Source organism: Falco naumanni, chromosome 8, assembly GCF_017639655.2.
Source record: "Falco naumanni isolate bFalNau1 chromosome 8, bFalNau1.pat, whole genome shotgun sequence".
NCBI lineage: Eukaryota > Metazoa > Chordata > Aves > Falconiformes > Falconidae > Falco > Falco naumanni.
The window spans coordinates 49,088,523-49,108,538 of record NC_054061.1 but is presented as its reverse complement, the minus strand read 5'-3'; the positions used below and the strand labels follow the sequence as shown (position 1 = coordinate 49,108,538).

The 20,016-nt window shown below is 40.8% G+C and overlaps 1 protein-coding gene across 2 annotated transcripts in view; it reads right to left on the bottom strand.

Annotated features, from left to right (window-relative positions):
- Positions 1-4,229: 4,229 nt before the first annotated feature.
- Positions 4,230-20,016, bottom strand: part of ITPRID2 (ITPR interacting domain containing 2) — a 42,832-nt gene continuing 27,045 nt past the window's right edge. The window contains exons 12-19 of one of the 2 annotated variants that reach the window (XM_040603630.1): positions 18,513-19,739; positions 16,027-16,107; positions 15,493-15,620; positions 14,308-14,458; positions 12,860-12,925; positions 11,769-12,182; positions 5,827-5,951; positions 4,230-5,448 (exon numbers count right to left, since the gene is read on the bottom strand). In XM_040603630.1, coding sequence (XP_040459564.1) covers positions 5,841-5,951; positions 11,769-12,182; positions 12,860-12,925; positions 14,308-14,458; positions 15,493-15,620; positions 16,027-16,107; positions 18,513-19,739 — 2,178 coding nt within the window. In that variant the 3' untranslated portion in view covers positions 4,230-5,448; positions 5,827-5,840. The remainder of the gene's footprint in view (positions 5,449-5,826; positions 5,952-11,768; positions 12,183-12,859; positions 12,926-14,307; positions 14,459-15,492; positions 15,621-16,026; positions 16,108-18,512; positions 19,740-20,016) is intronic. The other variant, XM_040603631.1, reaches the window with a different exon arrangement.

Below are 20,016 nucleotides of genomic sequence, written 5' to 3'. Positions count from 1 at the left end.
TACAAATATTAATGACTTATTCAAAATGACCATGAAAGTTTCCTTTCAAAATAGCTAAATACAGGCATTGCAACCAGGGTGGTTCCTGATGAACTGCTGGAAACAGTGTCTGCTATTTATATGCAGAAAATGAGAAGAATTTAAAATCTGCAAGGGTGGGACAACATAAAGCAGACCATGTCTGTCTCATGAGCAGTAAGGGCTGCCACAGGCAGGTCAAGAAAAAGAACAGAAAGGCTTGTTGAGCAGCAATAGAGTTGGTGGGACATTCAGTTGGCCTTGTAACAGCCTAACCCAAATTTCCATCACTGGTACTTGTCCATCAAACGCCAGGCTTGGACATGCTTACGTACTAACTATATACATGGATTCATAAAGCCTAGAAAAGTAACAAATACAGCTATTTCTATCCATACAATCTCTTTTGTTGAGATAATCACTCCTTAGCAGTATAGCTTTAATCATAATCAGTTCAAAGTTGCCTTTATCTGAGGACATAAGAATGGATACTATCTATTCAAGTCTTCTTCTGGGACTCACAGCTCTCCAGACTACCAAGTAATGTGGATATTTACTGGTAGGGGCTACCCACTACTGTCCATAGAATACACACATCCAAAACATAGAAAATGAGCTGGATTAATGGGACATCACCTGATTAAACAGTCAAAAGATCCATGTCTAATAAGGACCTACAGTCCAATAGTGCAGAACCCAAAATTTTGGTACTGGTTTTAGGGTATTAAGTGCATACTTAAATCCTGCATTGTTCAATCTTTAGTACAGGACATTGCTCTTCAAAATAAATTTCCCTGTCTTTGATACTTTTAAAACAAAATCTGAAACTAAAGCTGAACACACAAAACTGAACAGAAATATTTCTGTAGATCTCTTCTTTAAAAAATGACTCTAAAACTCCCCAATAGGTTGTAGCAAATAACCGATGGAAAACAAGACTACTTCAGAAAATAAAAATATGAGAAATTCTACATTATTATACACAGACTCACAAATACAGAAATACCTCTGAAAGCAGGTACCTGTACCAAAGATTTCACAGTAATCACAAGGGCTACTCACCCACTGAGGCAATTCTTGCTTTTCATCATGCTGCCTTCTCATCACTACCACCTAATTACTTAACCACTGTCCAGGATTTTTCCTTTCACCCTGTCCAAAAAAACAGAAAGATGTTTCTGTGTATAATATTCACCATCACTCAGCAAGCATCTATGCAGAATTGCCTGATATACAAGCTATGTGGAATTATCAAGCAATTTCTTTTTTTTTTTTAAAGTCTTTTAATGTTGTTACAACTTTTGTTATAACAATATTGTGCATTTTTATTCTATGGCATGAAGGATTACTATCACATCTAAAATCACATATAAAATATTAAAGCAAATTTGCATTATGCCAAGTTAACAATATGAGTTTCTTGTTTTTTCTGAAAATCAAACCATGTATTATTTTGACATTATCATGTTAATTCAGAAGAAAGTCTTGCAATGGACTGAGGCCATCTAACCAGCAGTTATTTTATTTTATGACAACATCCAAGTTTCAGGGTTTTGGGTTTGTTCCCTATTGAAAAAAAAAAAGCCCCAGAAGTTAAATTTTCCAGTAATTTAGGCATGTTTTTGTTTTACGCGTCTAGTCAAGGCTTGAATTATTCCAGTTTCCAAACTGGGCTCTTGTTCCCTCTCCCTCATCAGTACCTTCCTGTGGCCAGTTTCACTGAAACAGATTCATCTAGTGGTGTAACTAAACTAAAATGTTCTGACCTGTGCTGTATTTCAAGCGTAAGCCATTTGCTCAGCAGTACACAAAATCCAAAGGCAGCACAAATGCTGCCCCTGAAGACTCGGTAGAGTAGTACTGGTGAGCATTGGTGGTTGGACTGTATCAGCAAGGCTTTAAATTCTCACCTTAAAAGAAAACAGCAATCGAAGCAAACTCGTCCTTAGGAAATGTGCAGCTTGGAGCATCTTGGGCATCGCTTGCCTTCCAGAAGCAGACTGCCAAGGCCTTGCACATCACATAATTTCAGAGAAAGCAGAAGACACAGGGCAGCCCCCCTCCCTCTATGAAGGTCATGGTCAGCAAAAGTGCCTGAAAGAGCTTCATGAGCCCATCAGCTCTTTCAGAAGAGCCAGGGCCACTTTTGAGTCCTCTCTCCAAACAGCACTGCAGAAACTACCTGCAGCAGAAGCCTCTCCTCCCATGTACTCACCCCTGGCCGTGCAGCTGGGTCCGTGGCCATCCTCCATCCTTTCTTTTTCAGGTCTTGCATACACAGCGCTGTGGGTGAGCGGCGGCAGCAGCACCTTACAGGCATCGCAGCACTAACCCAAGCATGCAGGGGGCTGCTCCCACCTTTCCAGCTATTGCCTCCAGCTTCTGAATGCTGAGATGTCTCCACATTTCAGCAGAGGTTGTTTTTGTTGCTTTTCATTGCAACAAGGGAACAAGAGGGGCTAGAAACATGCTTTTACTCACCTTAAAAAAACAATAGAAATAAAAAAAAAATCTCCAAGTATTAGCCTCCCAAACCTCTGCCTGAGTTGAGCTGTGCCATAGGCACATATTGCTCTGTAGCAGGCTAAATACAACTCTACTTTGCTGCCAACAGGGATGTAGCTGCCCTGTACCCACAGAAAACAGCTAGTTCTTAGGGTTTCCAAAATACATCACTTTGCTTTACATTCCTGCAGCCAGCTGGCATCCACAAAGATCGCTATCACGGTGAAGCTTAGAAAAGCATCCAAAATATCTCCGGCTTTACTGCCGGCTTTATTCACAGCAAATTTGATTGACCAATATTTATCAGCCACTATTAAAGCTGGTTTAATCTGCATAGAATTCATACCAAATTGCAGGCTGGTAGAAAAAAAGACAACACTGATCTGTAAGGAAAGTAGCAGTTTCAGTCACCAAACAAAAGAAAAAACTGTCCACGCTCAGAAAATCGTTACAGCTGAATTGACGTTACTAAAGGGCAAGCCACCCAGGTTAGGCGTGTGTCCAATAATAATGACGGCTGTTCCTAAGGCACAAGCAGAAATGTCAACAGAGGTTGATATCAGTTCAGCTTAACTTATATGACAGCAGTGTACTACAGTTTTATCTTTTTTAAACAGGAGTTTATAGACGTTCCTATATCTACATAAATGTCACTCAGAAAATATTACCAGTAAGTGTCTTAAGAATGGCAAAAATCACTTACTAAGGATTATGGAAAAATAGGTGCTCCTATATTCATTAGTTTTAGTGCAGTTTTTAGAAATGCCATTTAGAAATGTCTTCATTTTAAATTATGCCAGAACCTCACAAATATGCCTTCCACCAGCTGGATGAAAAATCGGCACTATTTTTCATTTCTTAGGATATATTAAAACACTAGATTGCGTTGCTGAGATCAAATGTTCTTACAAGCTACGAGCTGAAGTGCCATAGACACTCCAGGACGTTACCTACAAGTGACTTTCCCTGCCAGAGCGGTGCGGAGCCAGGCGACCATACCTGCGGAGCATGGTGCTGGCAGCCCTTGGCTCCTGAAGTGCTTTCCTCCAGTGCTCCGAGAGAGCCACAGTTGCCACCTCTTTTGGAATGCCACTTTGAGTAGCATATGGGCACAGGACCTAGATTAACAGTTGAGTGTGCAAATTAACCTGGCTGGGGGACAAGGGGAGCATCTGCTGCTGCCATTATTTGAGTAGGTTTTGGGCTTGTGCATTTGTGAAGGAAGGTTGCAGGCACTTGGGTCTGGCTGGTCGCTCCCCAGTGGCACTCTGCAATGGAACTGCATACTCATACAAGCTGCAAAGAAAAGCAGAAACCTACTGCAGCTTACCACCTCGTATGGATTGGCACACAAGTGCTGTCAGAGCTTATATTTCAACTTTTAAACATGTGGGATGAGGCTTTCAAGAAAGCTCTGGCTGTACTCACAGGGACAAACTCTGAAGACAGGTCAAAACCAACCAAATTCTTGGAGCCACAACAGGAGCCAAGAAGTTAAAGACTTTGGTTTTAAGTGCCAATATTTCTTCCAAATGTATGTGTCACATTTCCTAAGTATACAGGGTCCCCTGAACATCTGAAAGCTTTTGGAAACTCAAGTCCTGAGCTTTCCTGCTGTTCTCCATTCTGTGCAACATTTGATGAAATCTGTTATTTATTTTGTTTAAGAGTAAACCATGCACAACGAAAAACACTGACACAGATTATAGGCAAAATAAATATTTTATTGGTTTATTATACACGTTTTTTAAGAAATCAGCCCTTGTGTCTTCCTAACACAATTTAAAATCTTACAAACCTTTTCATATAATATTGTTATATTTGAAACTATTTTTGATTAAACACCTTGACATAGTGTAGAGAGTTTTAGTAGATGGAAATGGCAAAGGAGTAAAAGAGATTCCAAGCACAGCAAAATGGGATATTACATATCCACTAAATATCTATTTGACCACATAAAACCTCCAATGACTTCCAATTTGCTCCATTGGAACAAACGCATGCTCACCAGGCTAACTGAAAATACACTCAGTGAGGGATGGGGAAGGAAAAGAGATTTTTTCCATGTTCCCCATAATACAAGCAAGGTCATTCATTCATTCCAAGTTGCACATCCTAATTACTTTCAGAAGATTGGTACTTTTATTGCATTTTGGTTAATATGAAGCAGAAGAGAACTTCTCTTGGTATGACTGAGAGCAGTCAACACAAAGACAAAAAACAGTGCTTAAAATAAGGCACTTTTCTATAGAGGGTTGGGCATACAGTAAGGAAGCAAATAAAATCAGAAGTTGTCTTCTACACAAAGATAAGGCTTTCAGTGTCAGAACTTTAAGTAGTTTTAAGTAACCTCACGTCATTCTACCACTCTGCTAATAGTAGCCGCCCCAAGAATTAACAGCAATTTTTTACAACAGGATTGTTTCCTTCTTTTGAAGTGGCACTAAATAACAGCAGTGGAAACCATTATTGGTTGTTTCAAGCTCTTAAAGTGGATCAGTTATTGCACAATAAATACCTCATAGAGGTCAGTGTTTTTGGGGTTTTTTTTGTTGTGTTTTTTTTTTTTAAAAAAAAGCTAGGCTGAACACATCTGTTATTTATAAATTGGTTATGTCTGGAAATCTTCAAGTTTCATGATGCATCCTTAGACAAAGAAATCAGCTACATAAAAATTTACAACAGGGACGTACAAATAAATAGAGCCACAGTTTTGTTGACATTCTAAGGAAAGCAATGAACTAGTTAAAGTGTCTAAGTCTTTATAGATGAACTCAAGGAAAGGTACACATCATAGAACCAAGCGTCGAATACAGTAGCCTATCTCAGCAGCTTTAACATCTCCTGAAGCAAAATTAACTTGACACTTTCAACAGTGTATGCTGCCCATAGCAGAATCCCACAGCATTTCGGACTACATCGAACCTTACAGAAAAGAAAAAGCAGGAGGAATATCTCAATTAGATTTTTGGAAGTCTGCTTGTTATGCTTAAGTGTGTATTTTGTTAATATTCATATCTAAGGCAAGCAAACTAAAGAAATCGTCTCACAGGATGCATTCACATGCAAAGGCATCATGGAGCACTAAAAATCAAGGACCACTGCGTGAAAGCTGACAGTAGAATGGGCCAGACTACAAACTAGCTGATATTCCAAAGCTATCCAGGATTATGAGTATCCACTGTTTTTAATAAACTTCAATTTTGATCACTTATCTTGCAAGGGGAAAATGCAAACAAAGCAAGGCTTGTTAACAATTCCATATGAAAAAAAAAATGTTTCTGGCAGATTCCCAAAGATTACCTGTAGTACCAGTTTCATGGCTGTGTATCTTGCTTTGCAGTTGCAGATCTGCTTTGGGGTGATACAGCTGCTAACAATCCACTTACTATTTCTCGTCTTATTTCACCAACAATGGATTCCTTGATCTGAAAGGGATTAGCCAAAGTTTTAAGGTCAGTAAGTTATATAACCAATGGATAAAATTAAATGATATTGCAGATACATTTGACATTATCGACATATGAAAAAGTACACCACAAAAAAGTCAACTTACAAAAAATGCAGATGGAAAAATGTAAGAGGGTTTCTGTTGGAAAAATAACTCTAAGTAATTTTAAAGTTCTTGCAAGTCGTACAATTGCAAACCAAACTTGTTTTATTTTTCCAGATGGCAAATGTATCTAAGTTTTACACTTAGGATAACTGGATTTATGTTATGACAAAATACATTTGAACTATGCAAAGTTCTGCAAACAGCCTTTCAGGATATATACATCAAAAACACCCCAAATGCACTGCTTTTTGACATCAGTTGCTATCTCTTAAAAAGGAAGGCAGGACTGATCTACCTCACAAATGGATTATGCTGTAGGAAAGGTCCAAATCCATGAACACGAGCGGCTGTTTTCACATAAATCAAAACATAAAACAAGATGAATGCTAATTACATACTTTCAGCAGCAAAGACAAACATAAAACTTCAATAGCTGCTCACATCATCAGCTGGCCACTGGGATATGATCTATGCCAGCAAAGACTATTTTTCACAGGACTGTGACAAAGCTTATACAATTACATTTTACATAAAACAAACGCAGGAGTTCCTAGTAGCAGGCACCTGAGTGTGGCTGAGGCTAGAACAAAGGAAGAGCAGAGCACTGATGGCTACAGTAACAGAAACAAAGGAGAAAAGGAGGCAAAACACAGTTCCACAAGAGCACATTATGCCAGAAAGGAGCAGGGTATGACAAAGAAAAATAACATGGGCTGCTTGTAAGTAGGAGAAATCTTTGGCACCAACTCATTTTTCGGATGGACTTCAGGAAGGACTAACAAGTCAGATGCAGTTCCCAGGACAGGGGAGGACGACGGTGGTGAAAAAGTGCAGGGGTGCAAAAGCCAAAGCCCAGCCACGGGGGCACTCACAGAAGCACTTATCAGCCCCGTTAAGCAGTTTGCTCTCTTGTAAGTCTCCCTTCTTCCTGGTGCGTCAAAAGGATTAAGCAACAACGTCAGAAGGGTGGCAGCAGCATTAGCAACAGGTTATTTATCCCTCGTTCACATTGGCAAGCAATTCAATCTCTAAACCATTAGTGGCAAAGTTCCTTGTTTCATTACTGCTTTGCATCAAGCAGAAATTCAGAGACTCTAATATTACTGAGAAACAGGTTTCCAGTTGGGCTTTTTGCTGATTAACTGACAAAAGAACAGCCAGTGTGTAACAGGACCTGGTTTACCGACGGCTGCAAGTTCTGAGGATGTCTATGCTGATGCACACACAGACTTACAAAGCTTTAGGACTGCTGTCAGTGCAGTAAGGGCTTTGGGATATAGTTATGCAGCATGGGAAAAAATCTTCAACACAGCACCCTGGCTGGCCTGCAGGCCACTGTCGTAAGAAAGCACCATGATGCTTTTCTTCGCCAGTATCGCATGAGGTGAGTCTGCAGGTACACTACAGAACAGTCATCGTGTGCCCTTCTCTTGATGGATAGACAAAAATAAACCTCACTGCCCAAAGAAAATTGATAAAAGCTTCCCAAATTCGCAAGTAAACAGACTAGTACGACAGACAGTCCTGCGGTGAAGCAGAGACCTGAAGGAAGGTGGCTCCTGTTCTATTCTCAGCTCTTCTAACAGCTTCTGGTTTGACCTTGGTGGATCACTTGAGCTCTCTGCTTCTCACCTTCCCGCCCAAATGACAACAAGGCCACCCTTTGCTGCTTCTTTTCACTGCCACTGTTTCCTCCCTCCCTTCCAGACTCATCAAGGTCATTCCTGCATGGCAAGCACAGCATCGATTCCTGCAGTGGCTCAGTCCCATGTGTGAGTCATGACAACGGCCAATGTTTGCTGTTTTCATTACAAATTACTTAGGGCAAGGTGCACCTTCCGTTTGCTCTGCAGACAACACAGCCCGCTGCCAAGGCTTGCTCCATACAAAAGACAGAAAGCAGTCAATGAAAGCTCCACCAGTATTTTTAGCAGCTGAATGAAAAATTGATCATTTGAAAGAAAACAGAACCCAGTCATTTATGGCACATGCACTAGGTTGATAAAACACTAATATTCAATATTGCATTAATAACACAGTACCACATTCATAGATAGTATTACTACAGTAAACCAGTGATCTTTCTCCCCACAAAAGATTTACCGTTTGTGTAACATTACGTTGCTGTTTGAGAGTGAAATGTGCCACACTGGCAATTCTGGAGAAGGGCGCTCTTCACCTATGGATGGAAAACGGGCATGAGGCTTTTCAGTCCTCACGCTCCTGACCTGAGGTATGTTTTCTATAACTAAAGAAAAAATATTTTTTTCTCATGCCACTTCTTCATGGCAGCAGCTGGTGAGTTTTTATGCTCAAGATAGCAAGATGAGGAGCCCAGCACCTGCACAAGGGAAGTATGAACAACCAACAGACATTTCTGATCAATGCTGAGCTAACAGGGATTTGATTGGAAAATGGAAAAGGGAAGATTCTCTACCAGACCGTCTCTCTGTCCCATAAAGACCCATTACAGCTCCTTAAAACAGATGTTGACAGGAAAATGATACATTTCTTTGAAGTATAACCTCATTAAATGTCATTTACAATGAAAAACTGTTAGCGAAACCCAAACCTACATTGCTCTTAAGCAGAAAGCTTTTTAAAACTATCACATCTTTTTAACTGCAGAACAGCAAAGTGAGGAGGGCCCGGTGGCACTCCTAGCGACACTGTGACCTAGAAGTCAAGCATTAAGTGCTTCATGTGATACTCCAGTGGAGGTCAAGCTGTATTTCCATCAAAACAAGAGGGCCACTGTTAGGCATTTCAGCATTTCACATTGTTGAACACTTTTCTGTGGGAGTTAGTCCATTAATACTAAAAGTTAACACCATGGGTTTTCTTAATGCCAGCAAATAGTTACAGGTCAAAGCTCACATGCATTACAACCCACCCAGGCATATTCTGAAACACTGCCTGACTTTTCTTTCCCCTACACGAGGTCATGAAGCTACAGAGAATGGGAGGAATAAGCAAGGGTTTAACATTTGTGAGTGTATACATCAAGAATGCATCCTACCAGATTTCTTTTTTTTTTTACAAGAAAACTGGAATTCCTTTGCTAACAACAGGGCTACTTAAGGAAAACACATTTCAATTTATGCTCTGTTTTAGCTCTTATAAAATACAGAAGATTTTCCTGACCAGTATTTAATAGCATATTCTGGCTCTGCAAAAACTACCAGGTGCTTTGAGCCAATGCATCTTCACTCTGACCTGCAAAACTTCTCACACTGAGAATCTGAGCCCATCCGAAACAGGCTGCCAATTAAGTTAAACTCAGGGACAATCTCTCTGTGTGCTCAAACATTCACAAAGTGAGTCAAGCTCAGTTATTTGCTGACTACTCATCTTTGAATAGTAGTCTTTCAGTTCAGTGCGGATTCTTTCAGCATTACAATGTCCTCAGTGGCACACAACCCAAAGAACAATCTCTGTGCAAAGTGTACACATCTTTATTTGCTATCAATTAATGAAGTTAAAGAACTTTCACACAGGCTAACCTCAGAGAAAATATTGACTGGAATAACTCTGTACTTTGACTCCAGCTCCCTTCATTGTCTCTGCTGCTTTTACAGTGTATTTGAATTACAGTGCTCTCCCTCTCTCAGTTTCTCCTTTAGCAACCCTCCACAATGACACCACTCCTCCAACATGCAGATTTTTACAGAAGGGCTGGATACAAATGCAACATCCTGGCTTCACTGCAGAATCATCAGCAAAGCGCAAGTTGTGACGAATATCTGAGCATTAGGCAAGGAATCACTTTAGAACAGCATGAAAGGAAAAAAATGGACCAGAGAGAGAGAATTTGGGACATCTGGGAGTATTTTATGGCATCTTCAAAACAAGGCCTTTCCCAAGATTCCTTCCAACTTTATCTACTTTGGAGAAGATGACAGCAGGAGGGTGGTAGAGGGAAGACATTTAAAAATTGAGTGCTTGCCCCCTGCCTAATTTCTTCCTTTGCTTTCAAAGTACAGGTGTAAAGTTGTAACATCACAGGCTCCACTGTAAAGATCAGTGACAGCCAGAAGATGTTCAGCGTCTAATGCCGAACACAGTAATGATGAGGTTGTTGGTCTGGTAGTACTTCACCGTGAGCCGACCGCGGTACCCTTCCTTCCACAGGATAATGCCATTTTCTGTAACTCATCCCACTGACTCTAATGGCGCCACTGATCAGGTGAAGCACTATTCAGCACCGTGAGGCTACTTATTGAAAGCTGGTCTCCATTCCACCTCACTGCCAAACTTACCCTCTTTTAACATCAGAACTTCACTGATGGTAAATGTTTGTGGCTATGCATTATTCTTTGCACTCTCAGCCCTAGTTATTTATGGGGATACCCGAAGGTAAACAAAGTAAATATCTTCACATACTTCCAGCTATCATCTTCTGTAAGAACACCCCTTAGTAATGCTCTACTACTGCACAGTCTCATTGTGCCAAGTGTAAAGTGCCTACACATAACAAAGCCCACAGTGAGTCAGCCACGAAAACATCTCCACTTTTCGGAGACAGACACAGCAAAGTCTTGTGGTCAGACGATGAGTAAAAGGATACCTTATGGTCTAGTATGCTGCCTCTTTCTGCACTGAGAGAAGAGTGGTGAAGGTGTGGCAAAAGATTCCTCTGGGATCACAGCTGCTGTTTTACCACGAGATGAGTGGCCTGCCTCTCATCTGTTTTAAAGACAAAGCTAAGGCAAAGCTGCTTCCAGTTATTCACAGCCTCAATGCAAGCAGACCCGGATGGTACCACAGCATTAAAACCTGCCCTGTTGCACATTCCTGAGCATGACACCTCTCCTGGTCTTCAGTCATTTACGGCAGAGCCCCACAAAAAGATTCAAGAGATGATCTAAAGGCTAAGGGTCCAATGACCCTCAGCTAAAGGCTAACTGGAGAGGGAGAGGGAATAAAACCCCCATTTCTTAACCCCCATTTCTGTATTCACAGCAGAGCTTGCTCCACTTTATCACAGGCACTGCTTTTGAGAACAAGAAGTTTCTTTTGCTTCTTTTTCCCATGTATACTATTGGCCATAAGGCTTTCTGTCATGCCACTGACAAACAAAACATGCAGTTTCAGTCCTGTTTTTTAACCTAGCCCACAGGAAAAATAATCAAGCACCTTTCACTGACTGCCAATAAAACTAGTCCAACAGCAATGGTCCATCATTCTTAAAGTCTGAAATAACTACTCATCCAACTTCAGCTTGCTTCACTTAAACTCCTACAGTTCTGAGTGGTTTGGGGTAGAGTGAAAGTATTTTTAACATTTATTACAGAGTTGTTTCAGAAACAGCATTTCTTCAATCAAGTTAACTCGAACCTGGCATTTCAGCAAGCAAACATGAGAGAAATATTCACTTGGGAGTCTGAAATTCTGCTGCTTAACCAAGTAGTAGAGTTGGCAAATTCTTTCTCACCCACACTTATAGTTGTAACCAGCTATTAACTTACCTGCTAACCCCTGTCATTGAAAAAATGTCTACTGCTTTGCACAACTGTGGCTTGAACATCTAGTGACAAGCTCTGAGCCTTCAGAAATGCTCAGTAACAGTATGAAGTCTTGGCTTGAGAAGGAAGAGAAAACCCCAGTGGCCAACAGTTAGAGACAGCCTGTCTTCAGGTTTCAGTAAACACTGTTCAAACATCCTACATCTCAGCCCCTCCTTCCTCACCTCCCGTATGACTTGCTGCAGCTCCTCCTGCTCCACAGTTTTATGGATTTCATCAACCAAAGGCACGAGAGGGACTTTTTCAAGTTTGTGCTCCACCTCTGGCTTGGAATCTGCAAGCTCATCAGAGCTTTCCACCTGCTGTCCAGCGCCTGCTCTCACCGGGGGAGTTGGTGTTAACGCAATGGAGGCTCGGTATAACTTCTTGCTTTGACCCTTCAATTTTCCTGTTAGTTCAGAGGATCCAACACCAGCTTTTCTACCTGCATGACCGGAGCACACTGAAGAGGAATCAGAGTTTCCATGGGAGAATACAGACTCTGTACCCTCTGCTGGGAGAGTTTCCAGTCCAAGATCTCCCAGTCCTAAACCCAGTTCAGACTTCAGAAATGACTGCTCTCGAATAAGTTCAGAGACCTAAGGATTCAGAAAAGAAACAGTCCTGAATAAGCATATAAAAAAAGTCACAGGCACATCTATGCTTTCTTGTTATTTATTCAATCACTTACTCATTCCCTCCATGTAACAAATACAGCTATAAAATAAATATATGCTTTGCCTTTATGACTGCAACAAAGAGCATCATAAAAAGGAATGGGCTTTTTTGAAAGCCAACATAAATATGAATTGTGGCAGTTCCCCAAGCCACTGACTTTTGCAATACGGATGCATGCTGCCAGAGCCACTGACAGAGACACACGTAAAGGCTTGATTTTGGTTTTCTTTGCTAAAACAATTCAAGTTTGTTCGTTCCTTTCTGCAGTCTTTGAACTACTTATTTTCAATAGCATAAAATGCAGAGAAAAACAAGCAATAATTTTGCCTAGAAAACTCACTATGTAGTCATTGTATCAACTAAATGCAAACAGCACCTCACTTCTACATATTCCTCTAAAAAACAGACAGACTTCGCAGCTACTTACACCTATGGTTAAATTTCCTTAAGGGAAAGTGCAGCTGTTCTCAACAGAACTACTCAAGTGAGTAAAATATTTCTAAGATTATGTGTCAAATTAATTTCCTGCAAACTTTTTTAAGAAATCCCTTCCCGGTTCTTTTCGTAGTAAAACATACGGCACACAACAATTACTTACTGGTTCAATGACATTCAATGGAGAAGGGCATGACAGATTATCAGCACTTCTGCTTCCATACATGCCCTGAAAAATAAAGTCAAGTTTAATGCATTAAGGATGTTTTTAGAGCTGTCAGAAGCTAACATATAAACATGCCTTGTCTCAGATAACATTCTGTAAAAGCAGAAACTTGGAAACAGGAAACAAAGTGGGTTGGAGAAAGTTTATTTCAGTCATTTTTAAAGCTGGCTCTCTTCTATAAAAGGATTTTCAAATAAAAAGATATTTATATGGTTCAAAGAACGCAAGTTTGGCTTGGGATCACAGTAATACCATATTTTCCTGCTCTTGGGTTTCAATTTTTTTCCCATGATAAAATACTGAAGAGGAAGATGTGGCCTGTGCTTGTGCAGCCTTTACAGAAGAGGATTGGCTAAGAAAGAGGAATGAAACCCAGGAAGAACATATGATACTTCTCGTTTGTCCTTCTTTTGTTTGGCTGATGACAGAACTGCAGCAGAAGAATGAGGAACAGTCTTCTGCTGAGTTAAAAAAAAGAGAAAGTATATCACCATGCCACCAATAAACATATGCAAGCATCTCTTTTATCACCCTCCCTGTGCTTCTGGGAAGTGTTTGTGGGAGCAGAGCTTCTCCCACTGCTTGGCAGGGAGCCACGCGTTCATCTGAAGGAGCTGCAAAAGGCAGTGGAGGAAAAATCTGAAGAAGACAAATGGATTTTCCTGGGGTTTTTTGATCCATGGATTGGCAGAACTAGAGGGGAAGCACACCCCATTTCTTGGGAAACACTTTGTGCATTTCTTGTCTCTCTGCCCTCATTTCACAAGAAAATCAGTTTAAGGAAACTCCAGTAAGACCATCACCATCCTCCAGGGATTTTAGACATGAGCACTACCTACCAAAACTTACACCTATGGTTAAATTTCCTTAAGGGAAAGTGCTGCTGTTCTCAACAGAACTACTCAAGTGAGTAAAATATTTCTAAGATTATGTGTCAAATTAATTTCCTGCAAACTTTTTTAAGAAATCCCTTCCTGGTTCTTTTCGTAGTAAAACATACGGCACACAACAATTACTTACTGGTTCAATGACATTCAATGGAGAAGGGCTACCTATTCACTACCTACCAAAACTTGGAGAACTCAGGATCGTGATGAGGAAAAAGAAAAAAGCACTGACAGAAAAGGTCTTAAATCTCAGACCTAAAACCCCAGAAGACATGTATTGATACATATTAATACCAAGAAAGTCCTTCTATTCTTTTCTCCACAATCCTTTTCTCCAAGATGAAACGGTGACTGGAAATAATAAAATATAACCCCTAATAATACGCACAGCATCATTAGATTTCCCAGATATCATCCCACTGAAAGAGTTTTAAGAATTTTGAATTATTGACATTACACTGAGAAAATACATAATGATGTTGCAAAACTAATACTTACTATGTGTGTCTGAGGTCTGTAAGGTGAAGACATGTGCAGGCTTCTCAGCTGGTCTTCCAAAGCAAGCAGACGTTCTTCTAACTGCATCTCTAACTCCTGTAGCTCCATGCGGACAGACTTTCTCAAGCTCTGTAGCTGATCAGCTTCGTATCTTTATCAAGTACATCACAAAAAGAACAAGGGCATTCACTGCACTCAACTGCACACCACAAAGGGGGAACCGAGCAGGACAGTCCCATGAGTAAAGGACTTTGCACAAGAGAATTCAAAGTGGAACACTTCACGGAAAAATTAGATGAATGTCTAGATGGAAGAAAAGTCTTTCTCCATTTATAGCAAATATGTATCACTTCATGGAGAAAACTAAACTACATAGTGTATCACAGAACATTCTCCAAAACGTTTAGCTTTAAATGCTTAAGTATATGCAAGCAGAAGAAAATGGCATTTATATATATATCTAATCAAATCCAATTTAAAACTAGTAATACCAAAAAACACAGAGCAACACAGTAATTGCGTATTACTTCTCCTGCATGGTTCTAGGTTCCCAAGCAGTCGCAGCTAGATTGTGGCCATGGCACTGTTGTCTAAGGCGGCCAACTGATTTCAAACACATTTGCTTTTGAAGTGATTGGTCAAGAGCTGATTCAACTAAAGCAAATATATAAGCAGTTTTGAAAATTGTTCCAGAGCAGCTGCTGCTGCAACTCATGGCGAGCACAAACACACAGAGCCAGAATATGAACACCACCCGTAGCCTGCCAAGTGGCCACTGTAAGTTGGAAAAGCATCTGAATGCTACAGTGTTCATTCTTTATTTACGTCTGCAAAGGTGGGGAGAGGGAATTCTAAGCTGAAAATCTTTAAGGCTTCCCCCTGCCCCCACCATCCTATGTTCAAGTATCCTATGATAAAATGTACTGCTGTAAATTACTTTGGAGAAAGGATGAAGAAAAAACCATCATCAATTAAGGAGAAACAGAGATTAGAATAAACAAACACAAAAAAAATCTAGAATGAACAAATACAAATAAGAGAATAAACAAGTTTTTGGCAAAAACTCAGCTCCAGCTCTGTTCAAATTGAAACTACTAGATTTCTTGCTCTGATTTCAGGGGCAGCAACACATTTCCTGAAGTGCCAAAATATTTTCTCTTTTTTTAAAAAAAAAAAACATTTTACCTTTCTTCTTCTGTCATGTGCTGATAAACTGTTGTCTGTTGACGTAACATAGTCAATTCCAAATCCATCATTTGGGTTCTGAATAAGTTTAGATTTCGCCTTACCACTTGTAGCTCCTGGAAAGTATTCTGGGTTAAAAAAAAACACAAAACAAAACAAAGAACATAATGCATTACATAGGAAAACTGATTTTAAAAAAATCCTGCATCCTATAACCAAATTTGGCCAGATGTGCCCTTTGAGTCAAGCAGAACCTCAGCAATGTCAGTATACTACAGAGGCTGCATGTTGTGACCTCACAATAATTCAAGAAAACAACATTTTTAGATGTATCATGCAAGCAAACATATGAAAGGAGTTCCATGTACTTAGATAAACTCCTTTTTAAAGTTATTCGCACGATGGAGGCATCTGTTATTCTTGACAGCAAAGATAGGGAACTGCCTGAAGTTAGCACAATCTGTGGCACATTTTGGGATGTTTCTTCATATTTTATCTTGACTAAGCACCATGACGTGAACAGGGTTCACTTACTTCGTAGAGAGGTAGAATGGATGATCTCTGAGCAGTGTAACTGGTGGCAGCTGAAAGATCCTGACCCCTCATCACTGGGTACTAGGGAAGAAATAAACAATTTGAAATGGAAAACTCAACGATCTTTTTTATGAACTCATCATCTCAAACACACAGATACTCGAAAAGCAGCCACTGTTATAACACAACTTTTCTGGCATTGTGATTTCTGCTGTCTATGTAACTATTGTATCAGGAAAAGGGAACCTTAAAAAACGGCAGTGCAAGCTCTTAACTGAAGCATGTGCACCAAAGGCAAACGTGCTGCAGATAAAAAAACCAAATCGATCCTATCTGACACAGTAAGTAGCAATAAAAGCTAAGTTTTTATGCACTAGGCATTTTACACCTGAAAACTCAATAGTCTCAATTGTCTCAGCTAATGATAAATATAACAACTCCAAACCCAGAACTAAGCAAATTAAACTGTGCCCCATTTCCAGATCATAATTACAGTCACATTTGTTGTGGGGTTTTGCTCAGTTCTTAAGTTTGGGGCTTTTTTGTTGATTTTGTTTTTTAATCTCACTACATTGCCTACACCCAAAGACCCCTGCATGCTAATGAACTCTCATGAAAACAAGATCGTTGAAGAATTTCTGTTTGCATTCTGCATCAACATAGGCAGCAAAGAGATAAAATTCAGAAGCTGTTACATGTAAAGACATGGCACAACAAAGAGCGGAAACAGCAAAAACATTTACCTTTTCAAATGTGCAAAAGACAGCTTGTCCAATATAATTTTGAAAGAATTCAAAGGACTATTGACACATCATGGAAAATTTGAAACATGTTCATTCATCCTGATGAGTTTTGCTCAAACATGATCACATCAAGGGGACATTTTGTTTTTCCTTTCTCAGTTTTCTCTGTTGCCTGTTCTATCAGGGATTTACCTACTCCTCTTTATTCCTTCCTCAAATCAAAATCATATATTTGAAACACCTCAGCTTTTTCTTTAGCCGCTGAGTATTCTGTGTGCCAAACTCGATATTGGCTGTAGAAAAAAGCAGCACCAGGGGATACATTTTCATACAAACCTCTGCAATGAGAAGGACCAAGGCCCCAGAACAGAACCAGTCCAGACAAAATATGCTGGAAGCAGAACAAGTGGGCTAGGAAATGTTATTATCCCCTCTGATACTATTTTTTTTTTTTTTTACATTGAACTGGCCTGAGCCAGTTATGTACATAACACAGATTTTTCTTCTTCAGTAGGTTTACTCTAGCATGGTATGTGCCATAAAAGTACAGTAGCATGCTGTAACCTTATACAAATCAAGGCTGCAATTGGAACATACGAGGGAGCTTTACAAAGAAGGTTAAATTCGGCAAACGCCTACTGCCAGGCACAACGTCCACTACCTCGAGCAATGGCTGACTTAAAACACAGTTGACTGCAGTTTTCCACTGCAGAACTGGTCACAGTACCAAAGCTCATACTGAGGAGCAGGGCCAGCTGATATAACCAAAGCCACGCTGGACTAGCCTGCAACTTTTGACAAGTGCCAAAACACAGCAGGGGTCTAGAAAAGCTCACTACAGCCTATGCAGGTTTGCACTCACATAAAAACCGCAGAGATTGTTGAAGTTCTACAACTGCATAGTCTTCATGTATTCCTATATAAGCAAGCAGAGCCTGCAACTGCTCTGCCCACATAGCCTCCAGCAGCAGCCTGCAAGCTCCTAAATTTGATCACCTCCGAAGAGAGCCGCAGTAGAGGGATGGCAGAAGAGAGAGCTGGCAATCAGGAGGGAAAGAGCAAAAGGTGTGGCAGAAACTGGTAAAAAAAAAAAAAGTGCTTGCATTTTAAAGCATTTATTTTCTAAGTGATGAGATGGACAGAATTTCACATGCTCTGACAAAACGGATTCTTAATAAATGACTGATGACATCAGGAACATGTTGGCTAGCTCCAGAGTTGAAAGTGCAAAAGACTGGTATATAACAGCACAGAAACACATAGGGATCAATCGTCACTGACATCATTAGTGAAGCCATTGGATTTGCAATGAAAAAAATACATTTTTATCAGTTGGATGGGAAGACAACAGACATCAAAGGACTGCCAATATTTATTTTCAAATCTAAAGCTAACGACTCTCATCGTAAAATAATAGCTGATAAAGCATACACTGTTCCTCCCTCCCACCCAAGAATATCCACAAAAGTAAAAATAATAATAATAAAAAAATCATCAATCTGGGTCAACTGTCAACTGCAACAAGAAAATATCAAATGCAAAAATAGTGGAGCACTGGAAAGATGATAATTTGCCACTTTAAACAGAAGTTCCTAAACCATCAGCAAATCAAACTCACACAAAATGTCATTTTTTTCCTGATCTGTTGCACTACGCAAAGGAATATTCAGGTTAACATCTTGGTTTTCTAAGTTTAAAATCAGAAGCCCTTTTGCCCGTCGGCAAAATTTGGCTTCCTCTTACCTGTGACAGGTTCTGCAGAGAGTTTCTGATGTCATGTAGGACTCTGCGCAGCTGCATCTCCACGGTAGAGGGTGGGTTGATGGCATGAGGTCGATGAGGAAATCCAGCATGCCTTGGGGAGAAGGGGCAGCTGAAGGGGGACAGCAAGGCACCGAAGGAAGAGCCAGAGATGCTTGGGACGCTGTGGGTGCTCAGCGTCCTCACATGCTCGCAGAGCGGTCTGTCCTGCCACTCGGCAGGGAGGGAGTGGAGGGAGCAGGTCGACTGGGACATGTGTGCCGGTGTGTGCAGCGGGCAGCTCTGTACCCTGGTGGGACTGGGCTCCTCAAACAGCCTGCTGGGCCCAGTCGGGGGGACCTCTTTCTTGGAGGATGATGGCGCAATGAACAGCGTGGATTTGCACACTGGCTGGCTAACGGCTGCCTCACCCTCACTTTTGTCATTCTCAGCTGTCACTTTCTCATCTTCCTCCACACGTGTGTACTTGTAGGTGAAAGAAGGAGGACTGCACAGAGTCTCCTTTCCTGGAGTTAACTGGACATTCACAGAGGACACCACTTTAACTGGATTCAGCAATGCAGATGGGAGAGACTGAGATCGCCTTAGAGGATAGCCCGATTCAGCAAACCAGAGTCTCTGCTTCCTCAGGAGATCTTTTGACTTGGGTATAGTGCATCCGGCCCTAGAATCAGATGTGCTGATGATCCTCATCTCGGCTCTTTGCAAGGCGACGTGAACCCTGTCCACAGATGATGGGGAGGAACTGCCACCTTCCAGAGACTCCAAAGACTTGAGGATATGGTGTGTGTGGTACTGAGGAAACTCAAACACACTGCCTTCCTCCAGCAGGTCCAATTCTTTTTGCTCTCTGGAAATGTCTTCCTCTTTAGAGCTGACCTCTCCTTGGACTGTCTCTGACATATGAGATGACTTGCTTTCTTGTCCTTGATTTCGTTCCATTTCATAGTCAATACTTTTTCTATCTTCATTCCTTCTGTTCTGAGAAGGTGCCCCTACCTTTTGTCTCTCTACTTGGGAGATAATATCCTCTTCATCATCCTCATCATCCTCATCATCTTCTTCATCTTCTTCCTCCTCCTGAAACTTATTGAAACAGGGCAGTTCCTTGGCTATCGGTGTCTTCTGTTCCTCACTATGCGACGTCACCGTTGTCTCACTGTCACAGCTGTCAGCACTGCTTCCCATGCCTTGCAAAGACTCCTGAACCTAGGAAAGATATGAGCCAGCAAAGGGGTGAACATACTGGACACTCAGCCACTGCCTTCTCAGACATCAGGCCAAGTCCAAGTCCATATTCATTGGGCATTGTGGTGGGGAGCTGAAAGAATAATGCAGGTGCAAGAAAAACAGTGAAGGAGAACAAAGAAATCCTAGTATCAGATAGGTTAGAAGCATATTGAAATACAACACCAAAAGGAGATATTTATTTTTTTAAAAAAAGCAAACTATTCACACATTTCTTTACTTTGACAATAAACTCTTT